We start from the raw sequence: 27,984 nt of genomic DNA, 5'->3' as shown, positions 1-27,984 counted from the left end.
GGTGCCAGCCTCAGGACGCTAGCCGTGACTCTGGCCAGTATGAAGTGTGGCAAATGGACTTGACCCAGAACCCCTCTCCTAGGTGATAGGATTCCCTGGGTCACCCCCCCTCCAACTGCCACTCCCCTAACTGTCGCTCAGAACCTCACTCCCCAGTCCCAGCACCTGCCCGTCCTTGGGATGACTGCTGGCTTAGGAGCCGGAACTCTTTCGGGGCCCAGGTGAAAGCTTCATTTTGTGATTTGGGCACCAGTCCACCATAGTTTCCTGAGGAAAACTCAGCTGCCTTTATTTTTGTTTGTTTGGTTTTGGTTTTCAGTGCTTTGAAAATCTGCAACCTCTCGCCCTTCTGATTTTGCAGGATGGCTGGGGAAGAGACCGGCTTGGTTGGTTGAGCATTTCTTAACACCTCACAGCTGTGTGCAAAGATTGCTTTCCTCGGAGCAGCTCCACGCTTTCTCACAGAAGAGAAATATTTCCTTTTCTCTTCAAAATGTAACTATCTTTATATAAACAATACATGCTCATTATAAAATTTATACAATTCAGAGGTATTCCCCAACTCTGCTTAGATAACCATAGTAATAGTTTGTAGTGTATCTTTTCAATCTCTGGAAATGTGTGTGGGTATAAAACATGAATGCAATCTTACTAAATATTATTCTCTAATCTGATTTTTTTTCCTCTTTTTGGACAGAGACGGAGAAAGAGTCAGAGAGAGGGACAGATAGGGACAGACAGGAAGGGAAAGAGATGAGAAGCATCAATTCTTCCTTGCGGCACCTTAGTTGTTTATTGATTGCTTTCTCATATGTGCCTTGACTGGGCAGCTACAGCAGACGGAGTGACCCCTTGTTCAAGCCAGGGACAGTGGGCTCAAGCCAGCGACCATGGGGTCATATCTATGATCCTATGCTCAAACAGAATGATTTCATGCTCAAGCCAGTGACCCCGTGCTCAAGCTGGTGACCTTGGGGTTTCAAACCTGAGTCCTCTGCGTCCCAGTCCAATGCTCTATCCACTGCACCACCACCTGGTCAGGCTCTAATTTGACTTTTTTTTTTTTCAGAGACAGAGAGAGAGTCAGAGAGAGGGATAGACAGGGACAGACAGACAGGAAAGGAGAGATGAGAAGCATCAATCATTAGTTTTTCATTGCACATTGCGACACCTTAGTTGTTCATTGATTGCTTTCTCATTTGTGCCTTGACCACTGGCCTTCAGCAGACCGAGTAACCCCTTGCTTGAGCCAGCGACCTTGGGACCTTGGGTCCAAGCTGGTGAGCTTTTTGCTCAAACCAGATGAGCCCGCGCTCAAGCTGGTGACCTTGGGGTCTCGAACCTGGGTCCTCTGCATCCCAGTCCGATGCTCTATCCACTGCACCACCGCCTGGACAGGCTCTAATCTGACTTTTTAAATTCAAAAGTGCATTGATGTGAACTCACCACACCAATCTATATATACCTGACTTCTCCTTGCCAAAATTAATTTAATCATCCCTGGATGTTGGATATTTAGCCTGTTTTAAATTTTTATAGTGACAATGAATGATGTAATGAATGTCCTTACACATGTATGGTTGCCTATTTGTGTGGATATTTTTATGGGGTAAATTCTTAAAAATCTAACTAATGGGTCTAAAGTAAGGCACAATTTGAATTTTGACAGATGCTTCTAAATCACTCACCAAAAAAGTTGCACACCTGCCCATTCCTGTGAGGTTATCTCAGGGCGACTTAGCCGCTGGGTAGAGTAGGCACACTGCCAAGGGCCCATGATCATTTTAGGGGTCATAAAACTATTTAACTTCTCTTAAAATCAGGAGAAAAAATGTAATAATAATGAATTTATAATATACAATGAATCCAAACCGGCCTGTATATTTTATATACCAATACAGCCATAAAATATATTTTCCATATTTTTTACAGATATGGGTTGTATGGGGACAAATGTGTACAGGGCACTTCAAGTCATAATGTGGCCCTGGGTTGTCCGTTTCTCCATACCCCTGCATCTCAGACTAGTTTTCTAGTCTTTTATGCAAAAACAATACAGTGACACTTCACAATGGTTTTTACTTGCATTTCTTTGGTTGTGACGTGTAGGTATCGCCTCCTAACTTCATTCATCGTTTAAATTTCCTTTATTAATTGCCTTTATATGTTCTTTTCTCATCTTTCTACCCCATTGTTCATCTTTTTTACATTATAGTAAATATGACCAATTTTATTTTCACAATTTTTCATTTCAGATTAACTGGTACCTTTTGTCATGATATTTAAAGTGTCCTTCCAGCTGGAATCTGTCAAGCACCTTGTAGTTTAGGGGATCATTCTTACAAAGGCTTCTGCAAATATTCATCGATATTTTCTTGTAGCATACCTGTTCCTGTTATTATTTATAATAGCTTTAATTCATCTGGAATCTGGTTTTGTAGAAGATGTGAAATAGCTTTTAAACTTTGTTTTCTGAGCGTAGAATACCATTTTTATCAAATATTAAATTCTCACATTCATGAGTCTATTTCTCGAATCACTCCCATCTGATCGATCCATTTATCTATCGCATGCTAGCACCACACTTTTAATTATGTAGCTTTATGATATTTTGATTTCTGATAAATTATTTTTCCCATCCTCCCTTTACCCCATAATCCTTCTCTTTTCATTTTTTTTCTTGCTTATTCTCACATATTTAATCTATCTGATGAAATTTAGCATTACTTTCTCAAGTACTGAAAACATCTCAGTGAATTTTGTAGAACATTACAGATGGATGTGAGGAGAAGGGACGCCTTTACAAAATGTCTGCCTCTCCAAGACCGTGGCATTGGGTTCAGACAGGTTACAAGCATTCCGGATTCTGTCTAAGCCCTTGACATCCCAGCGACCTCTTCTCAGCTCCTCCCAGGCTCTCTCTGTGAGGCCAGAGGCCAGCGGAGGGGCTTGTCTGAGTCTCTTGTCCCCACGAGATTAATGCAGACTTTCTCTTTTGCCAGTTTTGGCTCATTTAGCACTAGTCATTTAAGAACTGTGTTCTGCTGCAGAGCACTGTGGCTAAGCCCACCACCATCTCTGCTTGGGGGTTCTGGTTTCTCTGCTTCCACTTTTGTTCCCTCTGACTCACTCTCACACTGTGCCTAGTGTAATCTTTCCAGTCAGATCCCCATGGTCCCCTCTGGGAATTCTCCAGTGATTACCTGTTCTATAGTTTCTTATTGCTGCTGTAACTACGAACATAATGCCTTGAACGTCTGACCTTAAAGCAGTGGTTCTCAAACTTTTTAAAGTCGGGGTGCATTTAAAATTTTACAAATAATTGTAGGTGCACTATATACAAATTTCTGAGAAATATGTTATAATAATTAAGTCAAATATTAAAGAAAAGCCTGACCAGGCGGTGGCGCAGTGGATAGAGCATCGGACTGGGATGCTGAGGACCCAGGTTCGAAACCCCGAGGTCGCCAGCTTGAGCGCGGGCTCATCTGGTTTGAGCAAAGCTCACCAGCTTGGACCCACTAAGGCCGCTGGCTCAAGCGAGGGGTTACTCGGTCTGCTGAAGGCCCACGGTCAAGGCACATATGAGAAAGCAATCAATGAACAACTAAGGTGTCGCAACGTGCAATGAAAACCTAATGATTGATGCTTCTCATCTCTCTGTTCCTGTCTGTCTGTCCTTGTCTATCCCTCTCTCTGACTCTGTAAAAAAAAAAATTAAAAAAAAAATTAAAGAAAAATATGGCCCTGGCCGGTTGGCTCAGCGGTAGAGCGTCGGCCTGGCGTGCGGGGGACCCAGGTTCGATTCCCGGCCAGGGCACATAGGAGAAGCGCCCATTTGCTTCTCCACCCCCGCCCCCCCCTCCTTCCTCTCTGTCTCTCTCTTCCCCTCCCGCAGCCAAGGCTCCATTGGAGCAAAGATGGCCGGGGCGCTGGGGATGGCTCCTTGGCCTCTTCCCCAGGCGCTAGAGTGGCTCTGGTCGCGGCAGAGCGATGCCCCGGAGGGGCAGAGCATCGCCCCCTGGTGGGCAGAGCATCGCCCCTGGTGGGCATGCCGGGTGGATCCCGGTCGGGCGCATGCGGGAATCTATCTCTCCCTCCCTGTTTCCAGCTTCAGAAAAATACAAAAAAAAGAAAGAAAAAATATAAGGTCCAAGAGTGCTTTTATGGTAATTAAACAAAATAAATATGAGAAAATTAAATTTATTCCGACATTGAAAAACATTTTTTGAGTTATGTTTTTTAGAAGTCATAAAAAAGGGGTTAAAAAAGTTAAAAAAAAAAGACAAAAAAGTTATCTTTTTATATATATAGATACATTCTTAGTAAGATTTAGTAAATTCGGCAGGTCCTGGCATGAATGTGTTAAGTTTTTTCATTCTTGTATTTATGTAAAACATGAGCCTGATGTGTCCTAGTGATTTCTTCAATGTTTGGGCATATATTTGAAAGGCAAACTCTCATTTCCTCATCAATACATTGAAGAATTCCTCTCTTTTTACTCTTAATTGTGTTGAGGGTAGAAAATCCTAATTCACATAAATAGGATGTTGAAAATTGTAGTAAAATGTTCAAAGCTCTTTTAGATATTGCCACATAGTCTTCTTTTATAGAAATCCAAAAGGCTTCAAGGGACGATTTCTTATGTTTAATCATCAATCCAAAACCCCCACCATTCATATCATCTTAACTTTATACCAAACAAAGGATAGAAGAAACTTGCCTCCAGTCTTTCTGGGGAACATGGGGGGTAGTGTAAACAATCCAGCACCACAGCTTAACAGCCTTTTGCAACCTAATCAGGCAAGTGAGGTGGGGGTTTGGGCAGACTGTCAGTTTACAGCCAATTCCCTACACCTCTGTCCCCGAAAAATCTAAACTCCAAAAATCCTGTTGGTTTTGGTCTCCAACAGGCACATATTTCTCTGGAATACCATAGGGTGCACCTAGAAATCTTCTAGGGTACACCAGTGCGCCCTGGCACACTTTGAGAACCACTAACACTAACTTCTTATCTGGAAGTCACAAGACCAAAATCAACTCACTGTGCTAGAGTCACAGCTTTGTTCCCTTCTGGAGGCTCCGGGAGAGGATACATTTCCTACCTTTTCCAACTCGTAGAGTCCTCCTCTATTTCTTGACTCCTGGCTCCTTCCTTCATCTTTTTTTTTTTTTTTTTTTGCATTTTTCTGAAGCTGGAAACAGGGAGAGACAGTCAGACAGACTCCCGCATGCGCCCGACCGGGATCCACCCGGCACGCCCACCAGGGGCGACGCTCTGCCCACCAGGGGGCGATGCTCTGCCCATCCTGGGCATCGCCATGTTGCGACCAGAGCCACTCTAGCGCCTGAGGCAGAGGCCACAGAGCCATCCTCAGCGCCCGGGCCATTTTTGCTCCAATGGAGCCTTGGCTGTGGGAGGGGAAGAGAGAGACAGAGAGGAAAGTGCGGCGGAGGGGTAGAGAAGCAAATGGGCGCTTCTCCTGTGTGCCCTGGCCGGGAATCGAACCCGGGTCCTCCACACGCTAGGCCAACGCTCTACCGTGAGCCAACCGGCCAGGGCCCTTCATCTTTTTTTTAAACTTTTTTTTTTTTTTAAGAGGGAAGAGGAGGCAGAGAAAGGCAGGGGTGGAGGGAGCAGGAGAGCGGGAAGCATGAGTTCGTAATTACTTCTTATATGTGCTGTGACTAGGCAAGCCCGGGGCCTTGAACCAGCAACCTCAACATTTCAGGTCGACGCCCCATCCACTGTGCCACCACAGGTCAGGCTTCCTTCGTCTTCAAAGACAGTAACTGTATCACTCTGACCTCTGCTTCTGTTGTCACATCTTCTTCTCTGACACCGATCCCTCTGCTTCCTCCTTATAAGTATGATTATGAGGACACTTGTGATTCTACAGGGCTCACCCAGATAATCCAGGATCCTATCCCACCTCAAACTCCTTAACTTAGTCACATCTGCAACTTTCTTTTGGCCATGCAAGGTACCATATTCATAGGTTTCAGGAACTAGGGTGTGCACGTCTTCCAGGACCATTGTTCTGCCTACCACGGCGTGGCCCTCAGGGTGAACTTGGCTTGCTGGCTGGTCAGTGACCAGCTCCCACTGCTCTTCTGCCTAAACTCATTCTGCTCTCCCCTTCGACTGGCCTGCTTCAGCCACATGAACTTCTTTTAGCTCCCAGAACCTGCCCTCTCTGCTTCCTGCAGTCCTGGCCCAAGCTGACTTCTCTCCTGGGAAAACCTTGCTTCACCTCTTCACCTGATGAACTCCTACTCATCTTGCAGTCTTGGATAACACCTCACTTTTTCTGACAAAAGCTCTCTGAAGAGCTTTTGACAATCTCTTCTACTCATTGCATATTCTTCCAGGCACTGTTAGAGCTCTTGTGCCATCTGCCATTGTTCCTGGCCCTCCTTATATTATAATTTGTTTGGTGATGAGAGCTGCTCCACACTTGGCACATAGAGGGAACTTATAGCTTGACCAGGCGGTGGTGCAGTAGATAGGGCATCGGACTGGGATGCAGAGGACCCAGGTTCGAAGCCCAAGGTTGCTGGATTGAGCATGGAATCATTAACTTCAGTGTGGGATCATAGATGTGACCCTATGGTTGCTGGCTTGAGCCCAAAGGTTGCTGGCTTGAAGCCCAAGGTCTCTGGCTTGAGCCCAAGTTCACTGGCTTGAGCAAGGGGTCACTCGCTCTGATGTAGCCCCCTGGTCAAGGCACATATGAGAAAGCAATCAATAGACAACTAAGGAGCTGCAAAGAAGAATTGATGCTTCTCATCTCTTTCCCTTCCTGTCTATCTGTCCCTCTCCCTCTCCCTGACTCTCTGTCTCTGACAAAAGAAAAAAAAAAAAGAGGGAACTTAACAACTCCTTGCTGAATGAATTGGTTAATGTGTTTATTTCATAATAGAATGCAAACAGTTTTACTCTATAGGCATCATCTTAAAAGCAGTTGTTCGTTCATTCAACAAATACTTATTAAGCACTGACTGGGTAAGTACTGAGCCAAGGGAGTTAAAATAAGGGAAAATCATTTGAACATTATAAGGACACCATAGTTCTGGTGGTATGATCGTAAGGACATGAGTAACAGTGTTCCCCTTTCAGGAAGATGGACTTGGAGGTCAGTGATCCAATAGATTTCAGTGCTGGAGATCATCAACATCTGATCCGGAAAGCAGCAGATGATAACGTCCAGACCAAATCCAAGAAGTCCAGTGAATCCGCACCTTCAGCTGAGCCCCAACAAACTCATGAGAAACCACATTCAAAGACCACTCAGCGAGCGGATGCCTACGTGATAGAAATTTCAGAAGAGACCATGCCCACTGATAGCACCACCGGCCCATTCTCAGAATCATCTATCCGCAGCGGTGAGAATAAAGAAATTACCCTTTAGGGAGAGAAAAGCAAATGTTTTCTTAAAAAGCTTCCACAGAGTGGATTGTCAGAAAGATTGAATTTTGCTTTTAGTTTTTCCCAGGCATGCTTTACCATGAAACATGGTGCAGGGCCACTATGATAGGCTGCTGACAAGTTGTCCAGGATATTCAGAAATTCCTAAAAAAACATATTACAGTGAAGAACTTGTGGTTTTCTTAGGAAATATAAATTAGTCATTGGTAGTAGAATGGTCTCACCTACATACAATGTAAGGCCAAAATATTGGCTTAAGTTTTAAGGACGATTAATTCAGTGCCCTAGATAGTAATTCTGTACAGGAAATACATTCAGTTGTGAGTAGAGAAATCTGAAAAACTGTGGTTTAAATACATGCAAAGCATTTTTCTCTCATGAAATATGAAGTTCAAAGGCAAAAAATTCAAGGCAAATGCTGCAGGTCCCTGTGACCACTCTACCACACTTAGGCCTTGTTAAGGCCTGGACCACTTGAAGGGGGACTTTGAATGTCATTGCTGCCTCCTTGTGGCCCTCACCCTCCTCGGGGCTGGATGCCTTTGGATCTCCAGCCTTCCAGGTAGGAAGAGGCAAAAGCAAATAAAAGCAAAGGCTGGTCTGCTGTCCCGACAACTCCAGGGGCCGCCATTCCTGGGTAGATATCCTCTGGGTAGAGGCTTCCGCAGAAACCATACCCAAGAGTTTCCAATGACTGGTCAGTGACCCTCCCTGGGCCACGTGGACACCTCCATCTGTAGTTTTTCGGTTGGGTCCATTGCTGTCTTTAACAAGATCTGGGTTAGATAGGAAATTGGGGATGCCACCAAGCCATCCAGCTCTTTATCACGGGTGCCAGTCCTTTATCACTGGGCATTGTGCAAGGGGAACATTACTGAGTTTAGTCCTTACAACCCTGGAAATGAAGTCATCGTGCTGCCATTTCATAGACGAGAAACTGAGGCTTACGGGGTTATAACGGAAAACATGAGTAAAGCCGCCTCCCCACTAGTTGAGTTAGTTATTTGTAGCTGCCTCTCCTAGAGGGCAGAGGCTTCCCATCCCCCCAAATTATACAGTTTATAGAAGGTGAAAGTGTGTGGAAGGGAAAGGAAAAGCACAGCAGGATGATGGATTAAGAGTTAGGAAGCTAGAGAGCTACAATTTGTAAAACACAGCTTTATACAGACATATTTAACATATCATAAATTTCACCCTTTTAAAATGTACAGTTGAATAATTTTTAGTATATTTAAAGAGTTCTGCAACCATTGTCACAAAAAGAAACCTGTACCTATTAGTAGTTTCTTCCCATCCCTCCCCCCCCCCCCCCCCATCTCAGCCAGCCACTTATCTACTGTCTGTCTCTGTGGACTTGATATTTCATCTAAAGCAGGGGTAGTCAACCTTTTTATACCTACCGCCCACTTTTGTATCTCTGTTAGTAGTAACATTTTCTAAGCACTCACCGGTTCCACAGTAATGGTGATTCATAAAGTAGGGAAGTAACTTTACTTTATAAAATTTATAAAGCAGAGTTACAGCAAGTTAAAGCATATAATAATAATTATTTACCAAGTACTTTATGTTGGATTTTCGCTGTTTGGCAGAATAAATCTTTATAAAACAACTTACTATAGTTAAATCTATCTTTTTATTTATATTTTGGTTGCTCCGCTACCGCCCACCATGAAAGCTGGAACGCCCACTAGTGGTTGACTACCACTGATATAAATGAAATCATATAATATGTGGTCTTTTTTTTTTTTTTTTTTTTTTTTTTATTTTTCTGAAGCTGGAAACGGGGAGGCAGGCAGACAGACTCCCACATGCGCCTGACCTGGATCCACCCAGCACGCCCACCAGGAGGCGATGCTCTGCCCCTCCGGGGCGTCGCTCTATCGTGACTAGAGCCACTCTAGCGCCTGGGGCAGAGGCCAAGGAGCCATCCCCAGCGCCTGGGCCATCTTTGCTCCAGTGGAGCCTCGGCTGCAGGAGGGGAAGAGAGAGACAGAGAGGAAGGAGAGGGGGAGTGGTGGAGAAGCAGATGGGCGCCTCTCCTGTGTGCCCTGGCCAGGAATCGAACCCGGGACTTCCCCACGCCAGGCCGATGCTCTACCACCGAGCCAACCGGCCAGGGCCTTTTTATTTTTTTAATTTTTTTTAAGTGAGAGGAGGAGAGGAAGAGACAGACTCCTGTATGCGCCCTGACTGGGATCCACCCAGCAACCCCCGTCTGTGGACAATGCTTGAATCAGCTGAGCTATCTTAGCTATCTGCAGTGCCAGGGGTCTTGGATTAACCGAGCCCCTGGCTGTGAGAGGGGATGAGAAAGAGAAGGGGGAGAGAGAGGGGAAGAGAAGCAGAGAATTGCTTCTCATGTGTGCCTTGACAGGATGGAACCTGGGAAGTCCACACGCCTGGCTGACGCTCTATCCACTGAGCCAACGGGCCAGGGCCTATATGGTCATTTAAAAAAATATTTTATTTATTGATTTTAGAGAGAGGAGAGAGAAACAGAAAGGCAGTGGGGAGGAGCAGGAAGCATCTAGTTGTTGCTTCTCTGTATGTGCCTTGACCTGGCAAACCCAGGGTTTCAATTTGTTGACCTCAGCATTCCAGGTCAACGCTTTATCCACTGGGCCACTGCAGGTCAGGCATACATAGTCAATTGTGATTGCTTTCTTCCACTGAGAATGTTTTTAAGGCTCACCCATGTGGCAGCATGTATCAGTAGTCCTTTAGGGCTGTATAGTATTCTGTCACCTGGAGAGAGCTCATTTTGTTATCCATTTCTCAGTTGACAAACATTTGGGTTGTTTCCACTTTTGGGTTATTATGAATAATGCCATGACCTACATTCATATATTAATTTTTGTGCAGACGTGTGTCTTTATTTCTCTTTAGGTACCTAGGAATTGCCAAGCTATATGGCAACTTTACATTTAATATTTCAAAGAATTGCCAAACTTTTCCAAATCAGCTGCACTTTTTCACATTCCAACCAACAATGCATGAGGGTTTCTGTTTCTCTGTTTCCTCATCAACACTTGCTACTTCTTTTCATTACAGTCATTCTAATGTGTGTGACCTCTCACACATCTCATTGTGGCCTGGATTTGCATTTCCCCAAAGACTAACTGATGTTGAGCATCAGAATCACATGCTGATTGGCCATTGAAGAAATGTCTGTTCAGCTCCTTTGCTCACATTTTTAGAAACACCAGTCATCAGTTTTCACGATTCTGTGGGTTAACTGGGCTCAGCGGGGCAGTTCTTGTGCTGGTGGTGATTGGAGGCTCCTATGCAGTTTTAATCAGCAGTGGCTGAAGCTACAATGACCAGCAAGACTCCCTGACAATGGCTGCCAGTTGACGTTGGTTCTGTGCATCTCTTCTTGTGACTTGAGTTTCTCATCACATGGCAGCTGGGTCCCAGGAAGATATATACCAGGTGGACAAGCCCAATGTGCAAGACATCTACCAAGCCTCTTGTATGACACAAGCTAACTTTTCACTGGGCAATTCAAGTCATGTGGCCAAGCCCAGGGTCAGTGTGCAAGGGCACTGACCACACATGCTTGGCCCATTTTTAATTATTTATTTTCTTGTCATTGCATTGTAGTTCTTATGTATTCTAGATATGTCCCTTGCCAAGTATATGACTTGCAAATATGTTTTCCCCCAGTTTTTGGGTTTTCTTTTACTTCCTTGATGGTATCGTTGGAAGTACCAAGCTTTTAGTGTTGAAATCCAATTTTTATGTTTCTTTCTTTGCTGTGTTTTAGGCACCTTGTCTTTAAAAATCATTTCCTAATTTGTGTTCACAAAGATTTACACCTATGCTTCCTTCCAAGAGTTTTATTTATGTTTATATGTACAGTTCATTTCTAACGGATTAACTTTTGCGCATGTGTGACATGAAGAAGGGGTACAAATTTGTCCTTTTGTATGGGTATGTCCCGTTGTCCCAGCACCATTTGTTGAAAAGACTATTCTTTCTCCACTGAATTGTTCTGGCATTTCTATTAACAATCAGTTGACCATAGATGTAAGAGATTATTTCTGAACTTTCAATTCGATACCATCAATCTGCCTGTCTAGTCTTACAGTCTGGTGTAACTCTTTCTGCTCTACAAAACTATGTTAATTGTATTTTTCAGTTATTTAATTTTTTATTAGTTTTGAGGCTTAGAAATGGAATACCCAGAAGGCAAAAATCAACATTTTCGACACCTGCTCTTTTTTGCTTTTCATCGAGGTCAAAAAGCTGCCGAAGCAGCCCGGGCTGGGCCACATTTAATATTTATTCCCTCAAAGTCCCTGATACATAATAGATGTGAAATTAATGTTAGCTAAGTGAATTTTTACTGTAAGCAGCACACATTTGGTTATATATGTTCTGGTATTTTTAGGATAGCTTGGCCTGTTTCTCCCCTGTCACAGTTCCTATGCTCAGAAACACCCCGCGGAAGGACACAGTCACGATCCTATGAGTCAACGTTAAGCAGCATTTCTTTCTTTACTTTTAAGATTGGCATCAAGCCACAAAAAAGTAAATTGTCATCACAGCATCATATTCGGAGAGCCCCTGAAGACTTGTGCAGAAGGAAGGGAGCAAGAAGAGACGCGTCTCCACTCTGCGTTCACGCGGGGGTCTTCACCACTGATGCAAATTAAATACTAAGTTGTTCACATTTGTCCTTGTCAATCATGTAATTTCCCCTTCCTCGTGTCATTCACGGTGGAACGCCGTGGTTTTACTCCCCCCGTTTCCCCACGAGTGAAAGGGAAGGGAGTGGCTAAAGGCAGGTGGCGGGAGAGGAAAGACGTGAAAGCGCTGCAAAGTCCCTGCAGGCCGAGTCCATGCCTGAGTGGTAAATGCCGGCGCTAGAAGCCGGCCCTGCCACTGCGCTCTTCTCCATTCTGTGCACGGGTGGAGCTGGATCTGCGACATTCTGCGACTTTTAATTCACTTTGGGTGTACAGAGGACAGGCTGTGCATCATAAGGAATTCAGTTCCTGAGTTTGTCTTTAAAATTTGGGGACAGCCCTGGCCGGTTGGCTCAGCGGTAGAGCGTTGGCCTGGCGTGCGGGGGACCCGGGTTCGATTCCCGGCCAGGGCACACAGGAGAAGCGCCCATTTGCTTCTCCACCCCTGCCCCCCCCCCTTCCTCTCTGTCTCTCTCTTCCCCTCCCGCAGCCAAGGCTCCATTGGAGCAAAGATGGCCCGGGTGCTGGGGATGGCTCCTTGGCCTCTGCCCCAGGCGCTAGAGTGGCTCTGGTCGCAGTGGAGCCACGCCCCGGAGGGGCAGAGCATCGCCCCCTGGTGGGCAGAGCATCGCCCCTGGTGGGCGTGCCGGGTGGATCCCAGTCGGACGCATGCGGGAGTCTGTCTGACTGTCTCTCCCCGTTTCCAGCTTCAGAAAATTAAAATGAAAAAAGAAAAAAATTAAAATAAAATAAAATTTGGGGACTTCCATGGGTAAATCCTCAGATCTCCAACAAAATACCTGGGACAATCAAGACGATCCCCCCCCCCCCCTCGCGAGTTATGCACAGCCGCATTTCTGTTCTTAGTCAGCTAACTCAAAACTAGCACCCCCTTTCCCCATCCTCAGAAAATCAGAGGAAAATTTTCTTTGGTTAAGTATCAAAACTAGACCATTACATTTATATTTTTACTTTTGAATACTATATCACAAAAATAACATTTCTGTCTCCTCAGCTTTCATTGTAAAAGTGTTCCTCATCCTGTCTGCTCAGCTAATGGTCACTGGGGCAATTATCAGCATATTTCTTTTCTCGTAAGTCTTTACCACTGATGTAAATTAAATATTAAGTTGTTCACATCTATCCTTGTCAATCATTTAGCGTTTCCCCTTCCTCCTGAGATTGTTTTACTTATATTTAAGTATTACATTAATTAGCAAAATTAACTAGTTATTGAGTAAAACTATTGATTTTTTTTTTTTAACCAGGAATGGTTTAAAAAATTGGGTGCTCAAGAATGCCTGGTTTACCTATGCAATCTTGTGAGTATGATTTGGCTTAATAAAAGGTGGGTTTTCCTACTAGCTATTGATCGAGGTTCTTTTTTTTAATTAATTTTAATGGGGTGACATTGATAAATCAGGGTACATATGTTCAAAGAAAACATCTCTAGGTTATTTTGACATTTGATTATGCTGCATTCCCATCACCCAAAGTCCAATTGTCTTCCGTCACCTTCTAACTGGTTTTCTTTGTGACCCTCCCCTCCCCCAACCCCCTCCCTCCCCCAATCGAGATTCTTCATTAAAAATAAGGTAAAAAAGATATAACATTCTTGAAATGACAAAATTATAGAGATAGAAAACCAGCAAATTAGTGGTTGCCAGGAGTGCGGGGAGCTAGGGGTGTGTGTGTGTGTGTGTGTGTGTGTGTGTGTGTGTGTGTATGTGAGTGCGCCCGCACGCGCGCCAGTACTCACTGCATGCACGTGGCCCTAAAGGAAAGGCATCAGGAGATCTCTGTTGATGTTTTAATGATGAGATAGTTTCAAATTTTGATTGTGGTGCTGCTTACATGTATCTACACATATATTTCTGTCATAGTTCTATGATATAGCATTATATAGACACATTGTACCAATGTCAAATTACTGGTTTTGGTATTATAGATAATGTAAGATGCAACCATTAAAAGAAACTAACTAAAGGGTAAATGGGACCCCTCTGTCCTTTTGCAACTTCCTGTGAATCCACAATTATTTCAAAATAAAAATTTTTTTTAAAAGAGTTCATAAGCTGTTCCTGGATGGCAATAAGAAAAATGATTTTTTAAAAAAGAGTAAATGTAATAATCACATTTTTTGTTTACTTTAAATACTTATTATTATTGCCTGACCAGGCACTGGCACAGTGGATAGAGCGTCGGACTGGGATGCCGAGGACCTAGGTTCAAGACCCCGAGGTCCCCAGCTTGAGCGCAGGCTCACCTGGTTTGAGCAAAAAGCTCACCAGCTTGGACCCAAGGTCGCTGGCTCCAGCAGGGGGTTACTCAGTCTGCTGAAGGCCCGCAGTCAAGGCACATATGAGAAAGCAATCGATGAACAACTAAGGTGTCGCAACGAAAAACTGATGATTGATGCTTCTCATCTCTCCGTTCCTGTCTGTCTGTCCCTGCCTATCCCTCTCTCTGACTCTCTCTCTGTCTCTGTAAATAAATAAATAAATAAATAAATAAACTAATTAAATAAATAAAGGAAGCATTAAAAAATATTTAAGTATTTATTATTATTGATATTTGACAGAGACAGAGAGGGAGTCAGACAGAGAGAAAGAGACAGGATAGACAGGAAGGGAGAGAGATGAGAATCATCAATTCTTTGTTGCGGCATCTTAGTTGTTCATTGATTGCTTTCTCATATGTGCCTTGACTGGGGGACTACAGCAGAGCGAGTGACCCCTTGCTCAAGCCAGCCACACTCAAGCCAGTGACCCTGCACTCAAGCTGGTGAGCCCGGGCTCAAGCCGGCAAATTGGGGTCTCGAATCTGGGTCCTCCGCATCCCAGTCCGAGGCTCTATCCACTGCGTCACTGCCTGGTCAGGCTACTTTAAATACTTATTATCAGATAATATAATGATATCTATATCTCTATGTTGGAAGCAACTAATGCATGGTTTTCAATTACCCTCAGCCCAACATTTTTTGTCGCACTTGTTGTACTTGCTTGCTGTGGGAACCTCCGCCGTCAAGTGCCTGCCAACTACATTCTCCTGGGATTGTTTGTAAGTACCTTGTCAGCGCCTGTCAAATACATTTTTGTCACATTATTAAATTCATTCCTTTTATTGTGGACAATCTTCCTGTGGAATAATACAGATGTAAATTATTTGTGACCCTGGCCAGGTGGCTCAGTGGATCAAGTGTCAATCCAGCGTTCCAGAGGTTGTGGGTTCTATCCCTGGTTAGGGCAGGTACGAGAAGCAATCAGAGAGTGCACAACTTAATGGAATTAAATGAAACATGATATGATGCTTCTCTCTCTCTCTCTCCATCTTCCTTTGAGACATTCTCAAATCAAAATTGAAATGAGACATTCTCTTGGCTGAATTCTGGTTTCAGTGAAGTCATAAACTTCCTTATGAGATGGTATCTGCACCCTTTTAGTAAACTGGAGAGTTTGGGGACCCTGGACTGTTACTTTCAGAGGCCACACTGGGAACCCACTTCCACCTCAGGGCTCTGTTCCAGGAATGGTCAACCTGCCTGTCCCTGGACCTCTGTCAAGCACAACAAACATTTTGTTATGGAGAGTGGCCTCCACATTTAGTTCACAAACTAGTGTGCAAGAATCATAATTTTTTTTTTTTGTAAAATTTATTTTATTCCTATTTCAAGTCTGAGCGGGATCAGAGGCCAGCTGAGCTCAAGCTCCCACTCTTTCCCACCTTGCATTTCAGTCCAGGGGGGCTTTCCCAGTTCTGGAAAGTTGGCGGCTGGGGGGTGGTTCTGGTCCTTGGACCTTGTGTATCGCGCCCTGGTTCCTGGCTTCCCCGCCACCTCCTCGTGGGGCTTCCGTTCAGCAGGCCTCACACTGGCCTTCTCTGTGGCTCAGCACCACTCCGGGACACAGACCCGTGGGCTCCTTTCTGTGCTGCCCACCCGGACTCGAGGCCCTCGCCCACTCCTGGCAGGTACCTGGAGCTCTGAGCTTTTTAAAACCTAGATAAAATCTGAATTTCTAGCCAGACTGGGCAGTGGCGCAGTGGATAGAGCACTGGACTGGGATGCAGAGGACCCAGGTTTGAGACCCCGAGGTTGCCAGCTTGAGCACGGGCTCATCTGGTTTGAGCAAAGCTCACCAGCTTGGACCCAAGGTCACTGGCTCCAGCAAGGGGTTACTCGGTCTGCTGCAGCCCCATGGTCAAGGCACATATGAGAAAGCAATCAATCAATGAACAACTAAGGTGTCGCAACAAAAAACTAATGATTGATGCTTCTCATCTCTCTCCATTCTTATCTGTCCCTATCTATCCCTCTCTCTGAGTCTCTGTCACTGTAAAGAAAAAAAAATCTGAATTTCTATCATTGTTCCCCATCCCATCCCAGTGGAGACCACAGGGCTCACCCTCAGGGATGCAGTACCATCGTCCCTTCCCAGTCAGGCCGAACCTCTCGCCTCCCAGAGGCCGTGGTCTCTCTTTGGGACACTCAAGTGTGACCCAGTGTGTCAGTAAGGGATTCTTCCTGGGAGAGCGGGTGTTCCCTCCCAAGCTCTGTTGACTAACATCCCGTGTAAAGATTTATTTACCAATTCATTTATTCCTCATCCGGTTCCATTTCAGATCTAAAGTAGCTTATAAAAATATACACAATAGGCCCTGGCCGGTTGGCTCAGTGGTAGAGCTTCGGCCTGGCATGCGGAAGTCCTGGGTTCGATTCCCGGCCAGGGCACACAGGAGAAGCGCCCATCTGCTTCTCCACCCCTCCCCCTCTCCTTCCTCTCAGTCTCTCTCTTCCCCTCCCACAGCCGAGGCTCCACTGGAGCAAAAGATGGCCCGGGCGCTGGGGATGGCTCCATGGCCTCTGCCTCAGGCGCTAGACTGGCTCTGGTCGCAACAGAGTGAGGCCCCGGATGGGCAGAGCATCGCCCCCTGGTGGGCGTGCCAGGTGGATCCCGGTAGGGCTCATGCGGGAGTCTGACTGCCTCCCCGTTTCCAGCTTCAGAAAAATACAAAAAAAATAAAAATAAAAATATATATACACAATATAAATTAAGATGAATTGGTGGGGATCATTATAAACTAGCAAAACTTTCACAAAGTTAATGACAAATTTGTTTCCAGTTACTATCCAATAAAGAATGAATTTGGTAAATTTAAAAAAATAATAAATTGGTGGGGGAACGTGTGAAAAAAAAAAAAAGAGTAGAAAACTAAAGCCAGTGGTTAAATTAGTACACAAAATGCAGTTCTTTGCACTTGAGCGTGGAGCCTGGGTTTGGGTCCTCCTCACCGCCTGGTGGTCAAAGCGAGCAAGGACAAATGGCTAATGTGAGACATCCATACAGTGCAGAAAGCATCCAATGTGATTCCTACTTCGGGAGATAGCTTCTTCCCGAGGATGGAGAAAACTGGCTCTCGGATGCCCACATTTGGGCCAGCGCATTGTGGGGACCTTCTTAGCTGGTGGGGATGCCCTGCTCATTGAGCAGGCGAATAAGTGGGTCTCCCAGTTCCTGCAAGGACACACTCAGGAGGAGGGAGGTGGGGGCTAAAAGCCAAAGAGAAAGGTACTGAGGATCCTGGAGCAGAAGTGACAGGACTTGGGGTATTTTTCCAGAAGCTACTGATTTTCTAATTTTAAAATTATTTTTACAAGAAGGGATCAAAGCTATTGGTCTTAAAGGAAGCCTCATCTCTGATGTTTTGCTGTTTATCCCAAAGCAGGTAAAGCTTAAGAGAAGAAATATTATAGAGGGATAAGGATTAATTTTATTTTCTAGACTTTATATCTTGCTCAAATGTTAGGAAATCTATTGAGAAGCCCATTTCAGAGAAGGAGCTGAGGAATAAAAGGAAAACACGCACAGTGACAACTGCTTCTGTCCCCTAGAACTGTGGCCCCTCGAGCCCATGAGCTGAGCTCCGGAAACCATCAGGCAGACATGACTTTGAGGCCTCTTGTAACTTACTGTCCTACCCTTGGGAAAACTGAAGGGTTGTTTCCAGCTTGAAATTATTCCCTCTTCTTCCTCCCATCCCCCCTTGTCTCTCTCTCTCATACACTTCTTGAACAAATTGAGCAAATAGAAGAAAATTAACCTTGAGAGGAAGGTCAGACCCAAGCACATTGTTAAAATACCATGTGTGCGTGGAATAGATACACTTTTTAAAAACCTACCATGGAGATAAGGACAGCTTACTCCGTGTATTTAACAAACCAGGCCCTTACCAGGGCTGGGAAGTGCAGAGGCAACCCAGGATTCTCGCCCGTTCCTCTCCCGTCTGTCATCCTGTACGGATGTCACTGGCCACCCCGCTATACCAGTCCCTACCCCTGCGGTGAGGATGTGGCTTCATTTTCGTTCTCTGATACTAGAGGATCCTTTTCTGGCTCTCACGGGTCAGCAGAGACTCTGGATTCACCTCTGGCGGGGCACCCCACCCATTAGGGAATGTCCCCAGGCCCTGCAGCCGCTCCCTGCTCCTTATACTTCTCCCCAGGGCCTGCCCGCTGTCCTGACCTGCCGGCCTGGGCACACCCTTGCTGCTCCGTTTGGTCGCATCCTCCTGGGTGACTGACCGATGGCTCTCCGCACCTTCCTCTCTCCACACTGCTCGTCTCTGGCCGCCTCTGGCGCATGAGAACCCTGCAGCGGGCTGCGGCCTCAGCGCAGCTCTCTTCCGAGCGCGGGATGGCACCTGCCGGTGCACCTCGCGTTCTGTAACTAAGTGCCGCCCTCTTTCAGAGAATGCCTCAGTCCTCATGCCACCTCTGAGGTTTGAAGAAGTTGATTCTCATCAAGCACCATGACAAAGGTCCATACGGAAACTGTTGGTGGAGCAGCAGTAAAAATAGCATATCCCACTTTGATAAAATGTAACAATTACGATTCCGTGTGGACGACCCCATTTGATTAATGATAATACAGTCCACAACAGCGATTCTCAACCTGTGGGTCGCGACCCCGGCGGGGGTCGAACGACCAAAACACGGGTCGGTCGCCTAAAGCCATCGGAAAATACATATTTATTATACAATACATTTTTAAATAAAGTATGTATTTCCGATGGCTTTTATTGGTGTCCACATTCCTAATCATTACATATTTAATTCACTAAATATGTGGGAAGTTGCTATTGTGCCCTAAAATTTTTTTTTTTACTAATAAAAAAATTTTCTCTTGGTAGTCTTAGGGAGAATGTTAAAGAAATGTTTAGTTCTACTGCTTAGTTTTTCCTTTAATAATCATTATTTCCTGTAGCTTGTGTGCTAGTTTGTGCTTATTCCCACCTGCTCCCTAGACCCCGCCCAGACACACATCCGTCCAGTCATCTCCGGATGCTGGGCTTTGGGAATCGGGCTTCTGATTGTGAATTTTGTTTTTAGACAATTCTTCAAGGTCTGCTGCTAGGAGCCATATCAGTGTAAGTCTTTGTACACATATTTTTGTGTGTGCTTTTCCCCTTCGATTGTATGTGAACAGTAATCACAGTCTCTGATTTTAGTTTCTTTAAAGCGGAGGAAGTCTTATGGGCTACAGCAGCAACTGCTCTGCTGACGCTATTGCTCACGTTATTTGCTCTTCAAACAAAAGTATGTATAATGGAAACAAATTTCTGTGCTAAGGGAGTGAATGCACTTGCGCCTCCGCCCCGTCCTCCTCCCTCCTCCCGCCTGCTCTCTGCTGTCCTCCGCTCCCCACCTCCATCTCCTCTGCGCCTTCTGGCCTCTCACTTTCCTGGTAACCACAGTGAAAAAGTACAAGGAAACAGGTGGAATTATTTTTAATAATGTAGTTCACCTAACCCCATCTACGCCGAGTATTTTCATTTCAATATGTAATCAAAATAACAAAAATATTAATGGGCTAATTTACATTCTTTTTCTGAATGAACGTGAAAATCCAGTGTGTTTGATCCCGAGAGCACATTTCAATCTAGACTAGCCAGGTTTCAAGAGCTCAGGAGCCACGTGTATTGGAAGCACGCCTGCAGACACGCTGTTAGCAGCCGCAGATTCACCTGGAGAGCCGTCAACCAGACTGCTGGGCTCCGGCCCGGCCTGCGGCGTCCGCGGGTCTGCGTGGGCCCCACAAGCTGCGTTTCCGGGGTGGCGCTGCTGCTGCTGCTGCTGTGAGGACCGCGCTGGGGGATGTGGGGCTTCAGATTAAGGGTAGGGAGCGAGGGCAGAAAGAGGAATTAGGAAAAAGTTCTTCCCAGAAAATGTCCAGGATTCAAGGGTCTTCCTTTGCAGCACAATCCCCAGTTTTTCTGGCCAGAAGATGAATATTTCCATTCTTTTTAAAAATTCCCAGCCCAGGCTGATTTGGTCACTGATTTATAAAGGTAAAACCAAAATGCATATTAATGAATTTAAAAATTACAAAAGAATCATTAAAGCAATTTTTGAAAGCTTAGTGTATATACCCAGGTAACCTGTCTGTTTCATTTCATTAATATATATACATATATACTATGCACACACTTTACAAAATATGATTGTGATCATAATTATGATCATACTGTACATAAAATTTACATTCTGCTCATTTAAGTGTACCATTTTATTAGGGGGCATTTTATATAAATACAAAAATAGACTAGAATAATGAATTCCCGTGTACCCATTACCCAGTTTCAACCATTATCACCTCGTGGGCCCTATCATTTCATCCTTAGACCCACCGTCTCCTCCCTCTGGCAGTAAGTCGCAGGCAGTACAACACTTTCTGCCGTGGTTCCAGTGGTTGGGGCTAATGGATTTCCATGGTTCTCGGGCCTGGCCTGGGTCAGTTATTAGCAAATGGGCCAGTTCTATCTATGGGGTATAAGGTGCGTGTGTAACCCCCGGATTCCTCACGGTTGGTGACCGAGCTGCTCTGTCTTGTTGTGTTTCCTTAGTGGGACTTCACGCTGCTAAATGGAGTGCTGTTCGTCCTTCTCTTCGTCCTTATCATCTACGGAGTCATCCTACTCTTCATACCGTCCTATGTAAGTGGGGTCTCACTTTGAAATCTCGGAGAGTTGTTAGAAATCGAGGGTGGCCTGACCAGGCGGTGGCGCAGTGGATAGAGCATCGGACTTGGATGCAGAGGATCCAGGTTCGAGACCCCGAGGTCACCAGCTTGAGTGCGGGCTCATCTGGTTTGAGGAAAAGCCCACCAGCTTGAACCCAAGGTTGCTGGCTCCAGCAAGGGGTTACTCGGTCTGCTGAAGGCCCACGGTCAAGGCACATATGAGAAAGTAATCAATGAACAACTAAGGTGTTGCAACGCGCAATGAAAAACTAATGATTGATGCTTCTCATCTCTCCGTTCCTGTCTGTCTGTCCCTGTCTATCCCTCTCTCTGACTCACTCTGTGTCTCTGTAAAAAAAAAGAAAAAAAAAAAGAAAGAAATCGAGAGTGGAGTGTTGGTGGTATAAGAATGGACCCTGGACCCGTTGTAAAGCAGACCCCAAGGTGGGAGATGGAAGGACATCATGGGAAAAATGTCTACAAGAGAAAAGGGGTGGGAGGGCCAGTGAAGGCTGGGAGAAATAGACCATGATAGCACATGTGACCCCAAGTGTAGGACAGGGAAGAGCACCGGGTAGGAGCATTCTAGACTATGGAAGGTTCATCAAGGCCACCAGGAAGTCCTGGGTGTTTTTTGTTTGTTTGTGTTTTTTTTTTTTCTGAAGTTGGAAATGGGGAGGCAGTCAGACAGACTCCCGCATGCACCCGACCGGGATCCACCCGGCACGCCCACCAGGGAGCGATGCTCTGCCCATCTGGGGTGTCGCTCTGTTGCAACCAGAGCCATTCTAGCACCTGAAGCAGAGGCCACAGAGCCATTCTCAGTGCCTAGGCCAACTTTGCTCCAATGGAGCCTTGGCTGCGGGAGGGGAAAAGAGAGAGAGAGAGAGAGAGAGAGGAAGGAGAGGGGGAGGGGTGGAGAAGCAGATGGGCGCTTCTCCTGTGTGCCCTGGCCAGGAATCGAACCCAGGACTCCTGCACACCAGGGCAATGCTCTACCACTGAGCCAACCGGCCAGGGCCAAGTTCTGGGTTTTAAGTTGACACCACAGCACAGTGGTCCCAGGTCTCCTAGGAAGGGCCCTGCTGCTCCAATCAATGACTGGGAAGTGGAACTTTGGCCAGCAGCTAACTGCAGTGGTCCTGGGTCAGTTACAGTCCCTCCCAGCAGCTGGAGGTCTGTAAGGCCTGTTCTAGTGGCTGCCTAGTACCATGTGGTTGGGGTTACCATGGACAGGAGGTTTGGGGCATAAAGATGGAGCTGCTACCCTAGACTGCAAACATCCTGCCCTAAGGGAGCTTGGGATGAACCCATCCCCAGGGTAGTTCAGTCTCCTTCTGTACGTGGTGAAATTACGGGAGTGGAGAGGTGGGCTTGTTAGGACTTCCCTGACCACAGCCTAGAGGAGGCTCCTCGTTCCAATTCCAGATCCCCCCCCCTTTTTTATGCTTTAATCTATTCATTGGCCAGTGTATTTTTTCACATAGGTGTCAAATTTAATTTGTACAGCATTCCAGAAAAGTAAACATTTCATCTATTTTATAGATAAGAAAACAGGTTCAAAGAAATTAAATAATTTATCCAAGTTCCCTCGTGGAGTTAAATGGGATCAGAGCCAGAGCCGTGTGACCCTGGAGCCCATGCTCTTCCCACCGCCTCGCAGCATCTGTGGGTGTGGGCCGGGGCCGGGGCAGGGGGGGACGAAGAGGAAGCAGCACAGGACTTGGCCCCGTGGGCCAGCTGCCAGTGGCCCCTGAGTGTAGACCCCACTGGGGAACAGGTCCACTGAGGACTGGCCTGAGGCCTGTGCCCACTGGACTAATGGCCCAAGGCCAACTTGGTCCAATGACTGAGTCAGAGATTCCTTGGCAACAAGTGGACTTATTCACTGATCTTCAGACATATAACTGACAGCTCTGCCTGAATTGGTTTAGCTTTATTTTTATTATTTATTCACTTTAGTGGGGGAGGGGAGAGAGAGGAAAAGAAAGAGAGAGAGTGAGCAGGAAGCATCAATTCCCATATGTGCCTTGACCAGGCAAGCCCAGGGCTTTGAACTGGCGACCTCAGTGTTCCAGTTTAATGCTTTACCCACTGCGCCACCATAGGTCTTAGGTTTAGCTTTTTAAATGACCATAGGATCTTACAGCTTGCGAGGCAGCATTTGTATTTTAGAGATAAACTCAAAGACATCACAGAGATAGATCTTAAAAGGCCACAGTGCTCCATTTATCATTATTGATGGTAGCACAGATATTGGTAGTAATAATACAAATATGTATTACGTGGGTTCCGTAGGTCTTTACAATAGGTGCAGTTAAGAAATTGTTTCCTACTAGATAGTTTAATTTCCTTTTACAAATGTCAACCGTACATAATCTCACACATATGTAGAAATGGAAGACTTTGACAGAACCTCAGCCTAAGCATATATGCTTGTTGGAATTCTTTAGACTCCAGAAACCTGGCGTTTTCTTACCATCAGCTCAGTCTGGAAACAGCACGCCTCACAATGTATCACTAACTCCTGGTGCCCTCCTTCCTCAAGACTCAGCAGGACCCTTCCCTTGGGAGTGGAGTGCCCTGCAGTCCCTCTGGGACAGCTTTCTTGTCCTGAGGAGTGAACGCCAGTTTTTCTCAGCTGTTATATAGCACTTTCTTATTCTCTCCCCACACAGAACGAAACCCTTTGGCATATAGACCAGTCTCATATTTGTTTTGCTTTTTTTTTGAGACAGAGAGGGACAGATAGAGACAGACAGACAGGGAGAGAGATGAGAAACATCAGTTCTTCACTATGGCACATTCATTGTTCATTGATTGCTTTCTCATATGTGCCTTAACCAGGGGCTACAGCAGACCGAGTGACCCCTTGCTCAAGCCAGTGACCTTGGGTCCAAGCTGGTGAGCCTTGCTCAAACCAGATGAGCCCGCGCTCAAGCTGGCGACCTCGGGGTTTTGAACCTTGGTCCTCTGCATCTCAGTTTGATGCTCTATCCACTGTGACACCACCTGGTCAGGCTCATACTCTGATTAGGGCTGTTTTGGTTGCAAGGTGCAGATAGATACTGCTGAGCCTAGCTTGAGGAAAAGACCAAAGGGAATCTCATGGTACTCCTAGAAGAGCCAGGGTTCACCGGAGTGGAAACCCCACCTTCCTCTCGGGCTAAGTTGACTGGCCACCTCTGTTTGTACACTAATGGGTCCAGCACCAGCTAATAATACAACAGCGTCTGCTGCTTGGATCCCTCTATTCTGAAAGTTCTGCCTGGTCTGGAGCATGTTTGATCACATATAAGAAGTACCTGGTCAGTGAAGAGGTTGGTTGCGTTGCAGTGAATATCTCCCACCTCTCTTCAGTTAACCCTAGCAATGGTGTGTGGTCACATGTCCCCAGAGACCTGTTCCAAGAGCTGAGGGGTAGGGAAGATTCTCTAGAAGGACTTTGTGGGTGGGACCAAAAGTGAAACATACCTAGTCCATTCTGCTTGTCCTACCACGCATGGGATGCCTGCACGAGCACTTACTCCAGGAACCCTATCAGGCACAGCAAGGCTGGTTTTCATGTTTGCTGAATGGAACGGAGCAGAGGCTGTTGACCGGTTATGTTCAAACAGGATGAATTCCCCCACAGGGGTGTTGTGTCCTCCACAGCAGTGACCTACGTGAGCCCTGTTATTTCAGCTCTTGTACTTAATATTCAGTTGTTCCCTTCCTTTTGTAGTGGCTTCACGTACTTTATGCTGGACTTGGAACTGTGCTCTTCTCAATGGTAAGTCCATCTCTCCCTCTGACAGTACGGTAGAGGCTCTCACTGACAGTGCCGCCTAAGCCTTTGCTAAGCATGGAGTCGCGTAGTCGGCAGCTCACTGGAGAGCGCTCCTGGGACTTGCTTCTCCTCCACTTCCATCTTCATTTATAGGGATAATTTTCCAGAGCACTTTTAAGTTTACAGCAAAATAAAAAAAAGAAGTACGAGATTTCCCATATACTCCGGCCCCACACATGCATAGTCTCTCCTGTTGTCAATAACACTCGCCACAGTGGTGCATCTGCTGCACTGGTGAACCCACACGGACATGTCAGTATCACCCAAAGTCCGCAGTTAACGTTGGGATTCGCTCTCGGTGTACATTCTATGGGTTGGGGTAAATGTATAATGAATAACGTGCTCCCGCATTATGATACCTGCTGTACAGAGCACTTTCACTGCCCTAAATATCCTGTTCATTCCTCTGCTAGCCCCAACCCTTGACAACCACTGAGCTTCTTACTGTTTCCAAGTGTTGCCTTTTCCGGAATGTCAGAGTTGCAATCACAGTCTGTAGCCTTTTCAGAGTGGTTTCTATCGCTTAGTAACAGGCACTTAAGGTTCCTGTGTCTTTTCATGGCTTGGTAGCTCATTTCGGCCTGACAGCACCACAGTCTATGTATCCACCCACCTACTGATGGATTTCTTGGCTGCTCCCAAGTCCTGGCAATTATGCATAAAGCTGAGTAAATATCCACATGCAGGTTTCTGTGTGGACGAAAGTTGTCAACTCCTTTGGGTAAATACCAAGGAGTATGACTGCTGGATCACACGTAAAAGTAAAAACCTTCCCCCGAAGTTGCTGGAATCACATAGGGGGAGGGAAGGGAACACGGGAGAAGGGACTCAGTGGTCCAGGTGAGGCACTTGCTTCGGCTTCCCACCGCCCTCTGCCACTCTGATCACTGAGTGTGACCCTCCCTTCTCAGAGGCTGTCCTCTCCTGGCCTCCGCTGGGTTGTCTGCATACTAGTGAGCTGGAGGGGCTAGCCTGTTCCTTTCCTCCTGCCCCCCCTTCCAAGTTCATGTGGGAACCAGCACCCAGGGACAGCCAGCACCCGAATCACTGGGCATAGGTCTCACTGAAGTGGGTATTATTCTAAAATAGGTTATTTTAAAGAACTCTTCACCACCCCTACCTCCAAATTCCCGACGCTCTGCCTGACAGGGCTCTGCCTCAGGCACGAGGCTCTGGGAATGGAGAGTGCAGGTGGTCCTCCCCTCCAGCGGGGCCCTCGCCCCAGACAGTGCGACTCTGCGCTCGCTCTGTAACCAGCGGGGGCAGAGGACTCCCTGACCTTTCTCTTGATGTTTTAGAAGCTCATAATTTTACCTCCTGCAGCTGAGCTGAAACATTTAGTTTGGGAATTATTTAATCATACAACCCCCTCTTCTCCTCATTGTATTTTGGAAATACTGACATTATCATAAAGCTCCAGAAATTAAAAAAAAATTTTAAGTAAGAGTTCAAATAAAAATCATGATTTTTTTTTTTTTACAGAGACAGAGAGTCAGAGAGAGGGACAGATAGGGACAGACAGACAGGAAGGGAGAGAGATGAGAAGCATCAGTTCTTAATTGTAGCCCCTTAGTTGTTCAGTGATTGTTTTCTCCTGTATGCCTTGACCAGGGGGCTACAGCGGAGCGAGTTACCCCTTGCTCAAGCCAGCGACCTTGGGCTTCAAGCCAGTGACCTTTGGCCTCAAGACAGCGACCATGGGGTCATGTCTATGATCCCATGCTCAAACCAGATGAGCCTGTGTTCAAACCAGCGACGTCAGGGTTTCCAACCTGGGTCCTCCGTGATGCTCTATCCATTGCACCAGCACCTGGTTAGGCAAAATCATGATTTTAAAAATTATTTTATTTTTCTTCTAAGTGAGAGGAGAGGAGATAGACAGACTCCCACATGCACCCCGACCAGGATCCACCTGGATGACCCCTGTCTGGGGCTTGATGCTCCCAAATGAGCTAGTTTTAGCGCCTGAGGCAGAGAGGCTCCACAGAGCCATCCTCAGAGCCTGTGACCGATGTGCTTGAACCAATCAAGCCATGGCTGCTGGAGGGGAAGAGAAAGAGAGAAAAAGAGAGAGAAGAAGGAGGGGGAGGGGTGGAGAAGCAGATGGTCACTTCTCCTGTGTGCCCTGACTGGGACTTGAACCCGGGACACCCACATGCTGGGCTAATGCTCTACCACTGAGCCAAAAGGCCAGGGCCACAGGAATCCAGAGTTATTGCTGTGTATAAATTGAAATGTTGGGGAACCGTTTTATGTGCATTCTTTGTTCAGTAAGAACATGTGGGGAAATGGCAAACACAAGGCATTTTGTAGTTTGCCACTGTGCCCAGTATGCCCACTGTGGTCCGCATCGTTGACTGAAGGCCCAGGCCTTCCAGATGTGGAAAGCAGGCTCACAGATCTGGCCCCACCAGATTCAGGGCAAAGCACCTGCCTTAACAGAGAGTACATAAAAACAAAACAAAACAAAACGAACAAACAGAGAGTACAGACTTGGGAACATCGTGAATGTTTGAGGTCGTCAGAATAACATAGAGCCACAATGGACTTTCTGCAATATATGTACTGGGGCTGAAATAATTTTTCGAGATTGTTCAGAACAGTTATTTGATACAGATGAATAATTTAAGTAGCTAATTTTTCTCTCTTCTCTTTCAGTACTTGGTGATGGATGTGCAGCTGATGATGGGAGGACGCCACCACTATTCTGACCTGAACCCTGAGGAGTACGTGTTTGCTGCTCTGAACATCTATTTGGATATAATCAACCTTTTCCTTTTTATTTTGCAACTGACTGGACTGGGACGGTAGTCTCATGGCCAGGGCGGGGTCATGCTGATAAGAGGGAAGGACAGTCATCTGCAAAGTGTCATAGGCTTAGATTTGCAGAGGTGGCCACTTCATATGCCTTTCTATTAAAAAAAAGTTTTTTTAAAGTACTTATTTTTTTTCAAATGAAAGCAAGCAATCAGCAGACAGTAGCTGCCACTTATATTTTAAATTCCATTGTCATGTTGC

At 46.0% G+C, this 27,984-nt stretch overlaps 2 protein-coding genes across 3 annotated transcripts in view; both read left to right on the top strand.

Annotated features, from left to right (window-relative positions):
- LOC136384220 (calaxin-like) overlaps positions 1 to 10,048 on the top strand; it is a 154,064-nt gene extending 144,016 nt beyond the window's left edge. The window contains exon 7 of the mRNA XM_066354390.1: positions 10,031 to 10,048. The gene's annotated coding sequence lies outside the window, so the exon portion shown is untranslated. The remainder of the gene's footprint in view (positions 1 to 10,030) is intronic.
- Positions 431 to 27,846, top strand: LOC136384219 (protein lifeguard 2-like). Of its 2 annotated transcripts, XM_066354389.1 has the most exons (10): positions 431 to 495; positions 7,121 to 7,386; positions 13,136 to 13,214; positions 13,389 to 13,442; positions 15,090 to 15,180; positions 19,508 to 19,545; positions 19,627 to 19,714; positions 21,022 to 21,111; positions 24,862 to 24,909; positions 27,625 to 27,846. In XM_066354389.1, coding segments are annotated over exons 1-10 (909 nt in total). In that variant the 5' UTR covers positions 431 to 493; the 3' UTR covers positions 27,778 to 27,846. The 2 variants fall into 2 exon arrangements, 1 of the variants encoding a protein (XP_066210486.1); XR_010747539.1 differs by lacking the exons at positions 431 to 495; positions 7,121 to 7,386; positions 13,136 to 13,214; ... (3 more) ...; positions 24,862 to 24,909; positions 27,625 to 27,846 and having other exon boundaries at positions 19,436 to 19,545; positions 21,022 to 21,222.
- Positions 27,847 to 27,984: the final 138 nt, after the last annotated feature.

This window comes from Saccopteryx leptura, chromosome 12 (genome assembly GCF_036850995.1).
Source record: "Saccopteryx leptura isolate mSacLep1 chromosome 12, mSacLep1_pri_phased_curated, whole genome shotgun sequence".
In the NCBI taxonomy this organism is placed as follows: Eukaryota; Metazoa; Chordata; class Mammalia; order Chiroptera; family Emballonuridae; genus Saccopteryx; species Saccopteryx leptura.
The sequence above is the reverse complement of the archived record's forward strand: the minus strand, read 5'-3'. Positions and strand labels throughout refer to the sequence as shown.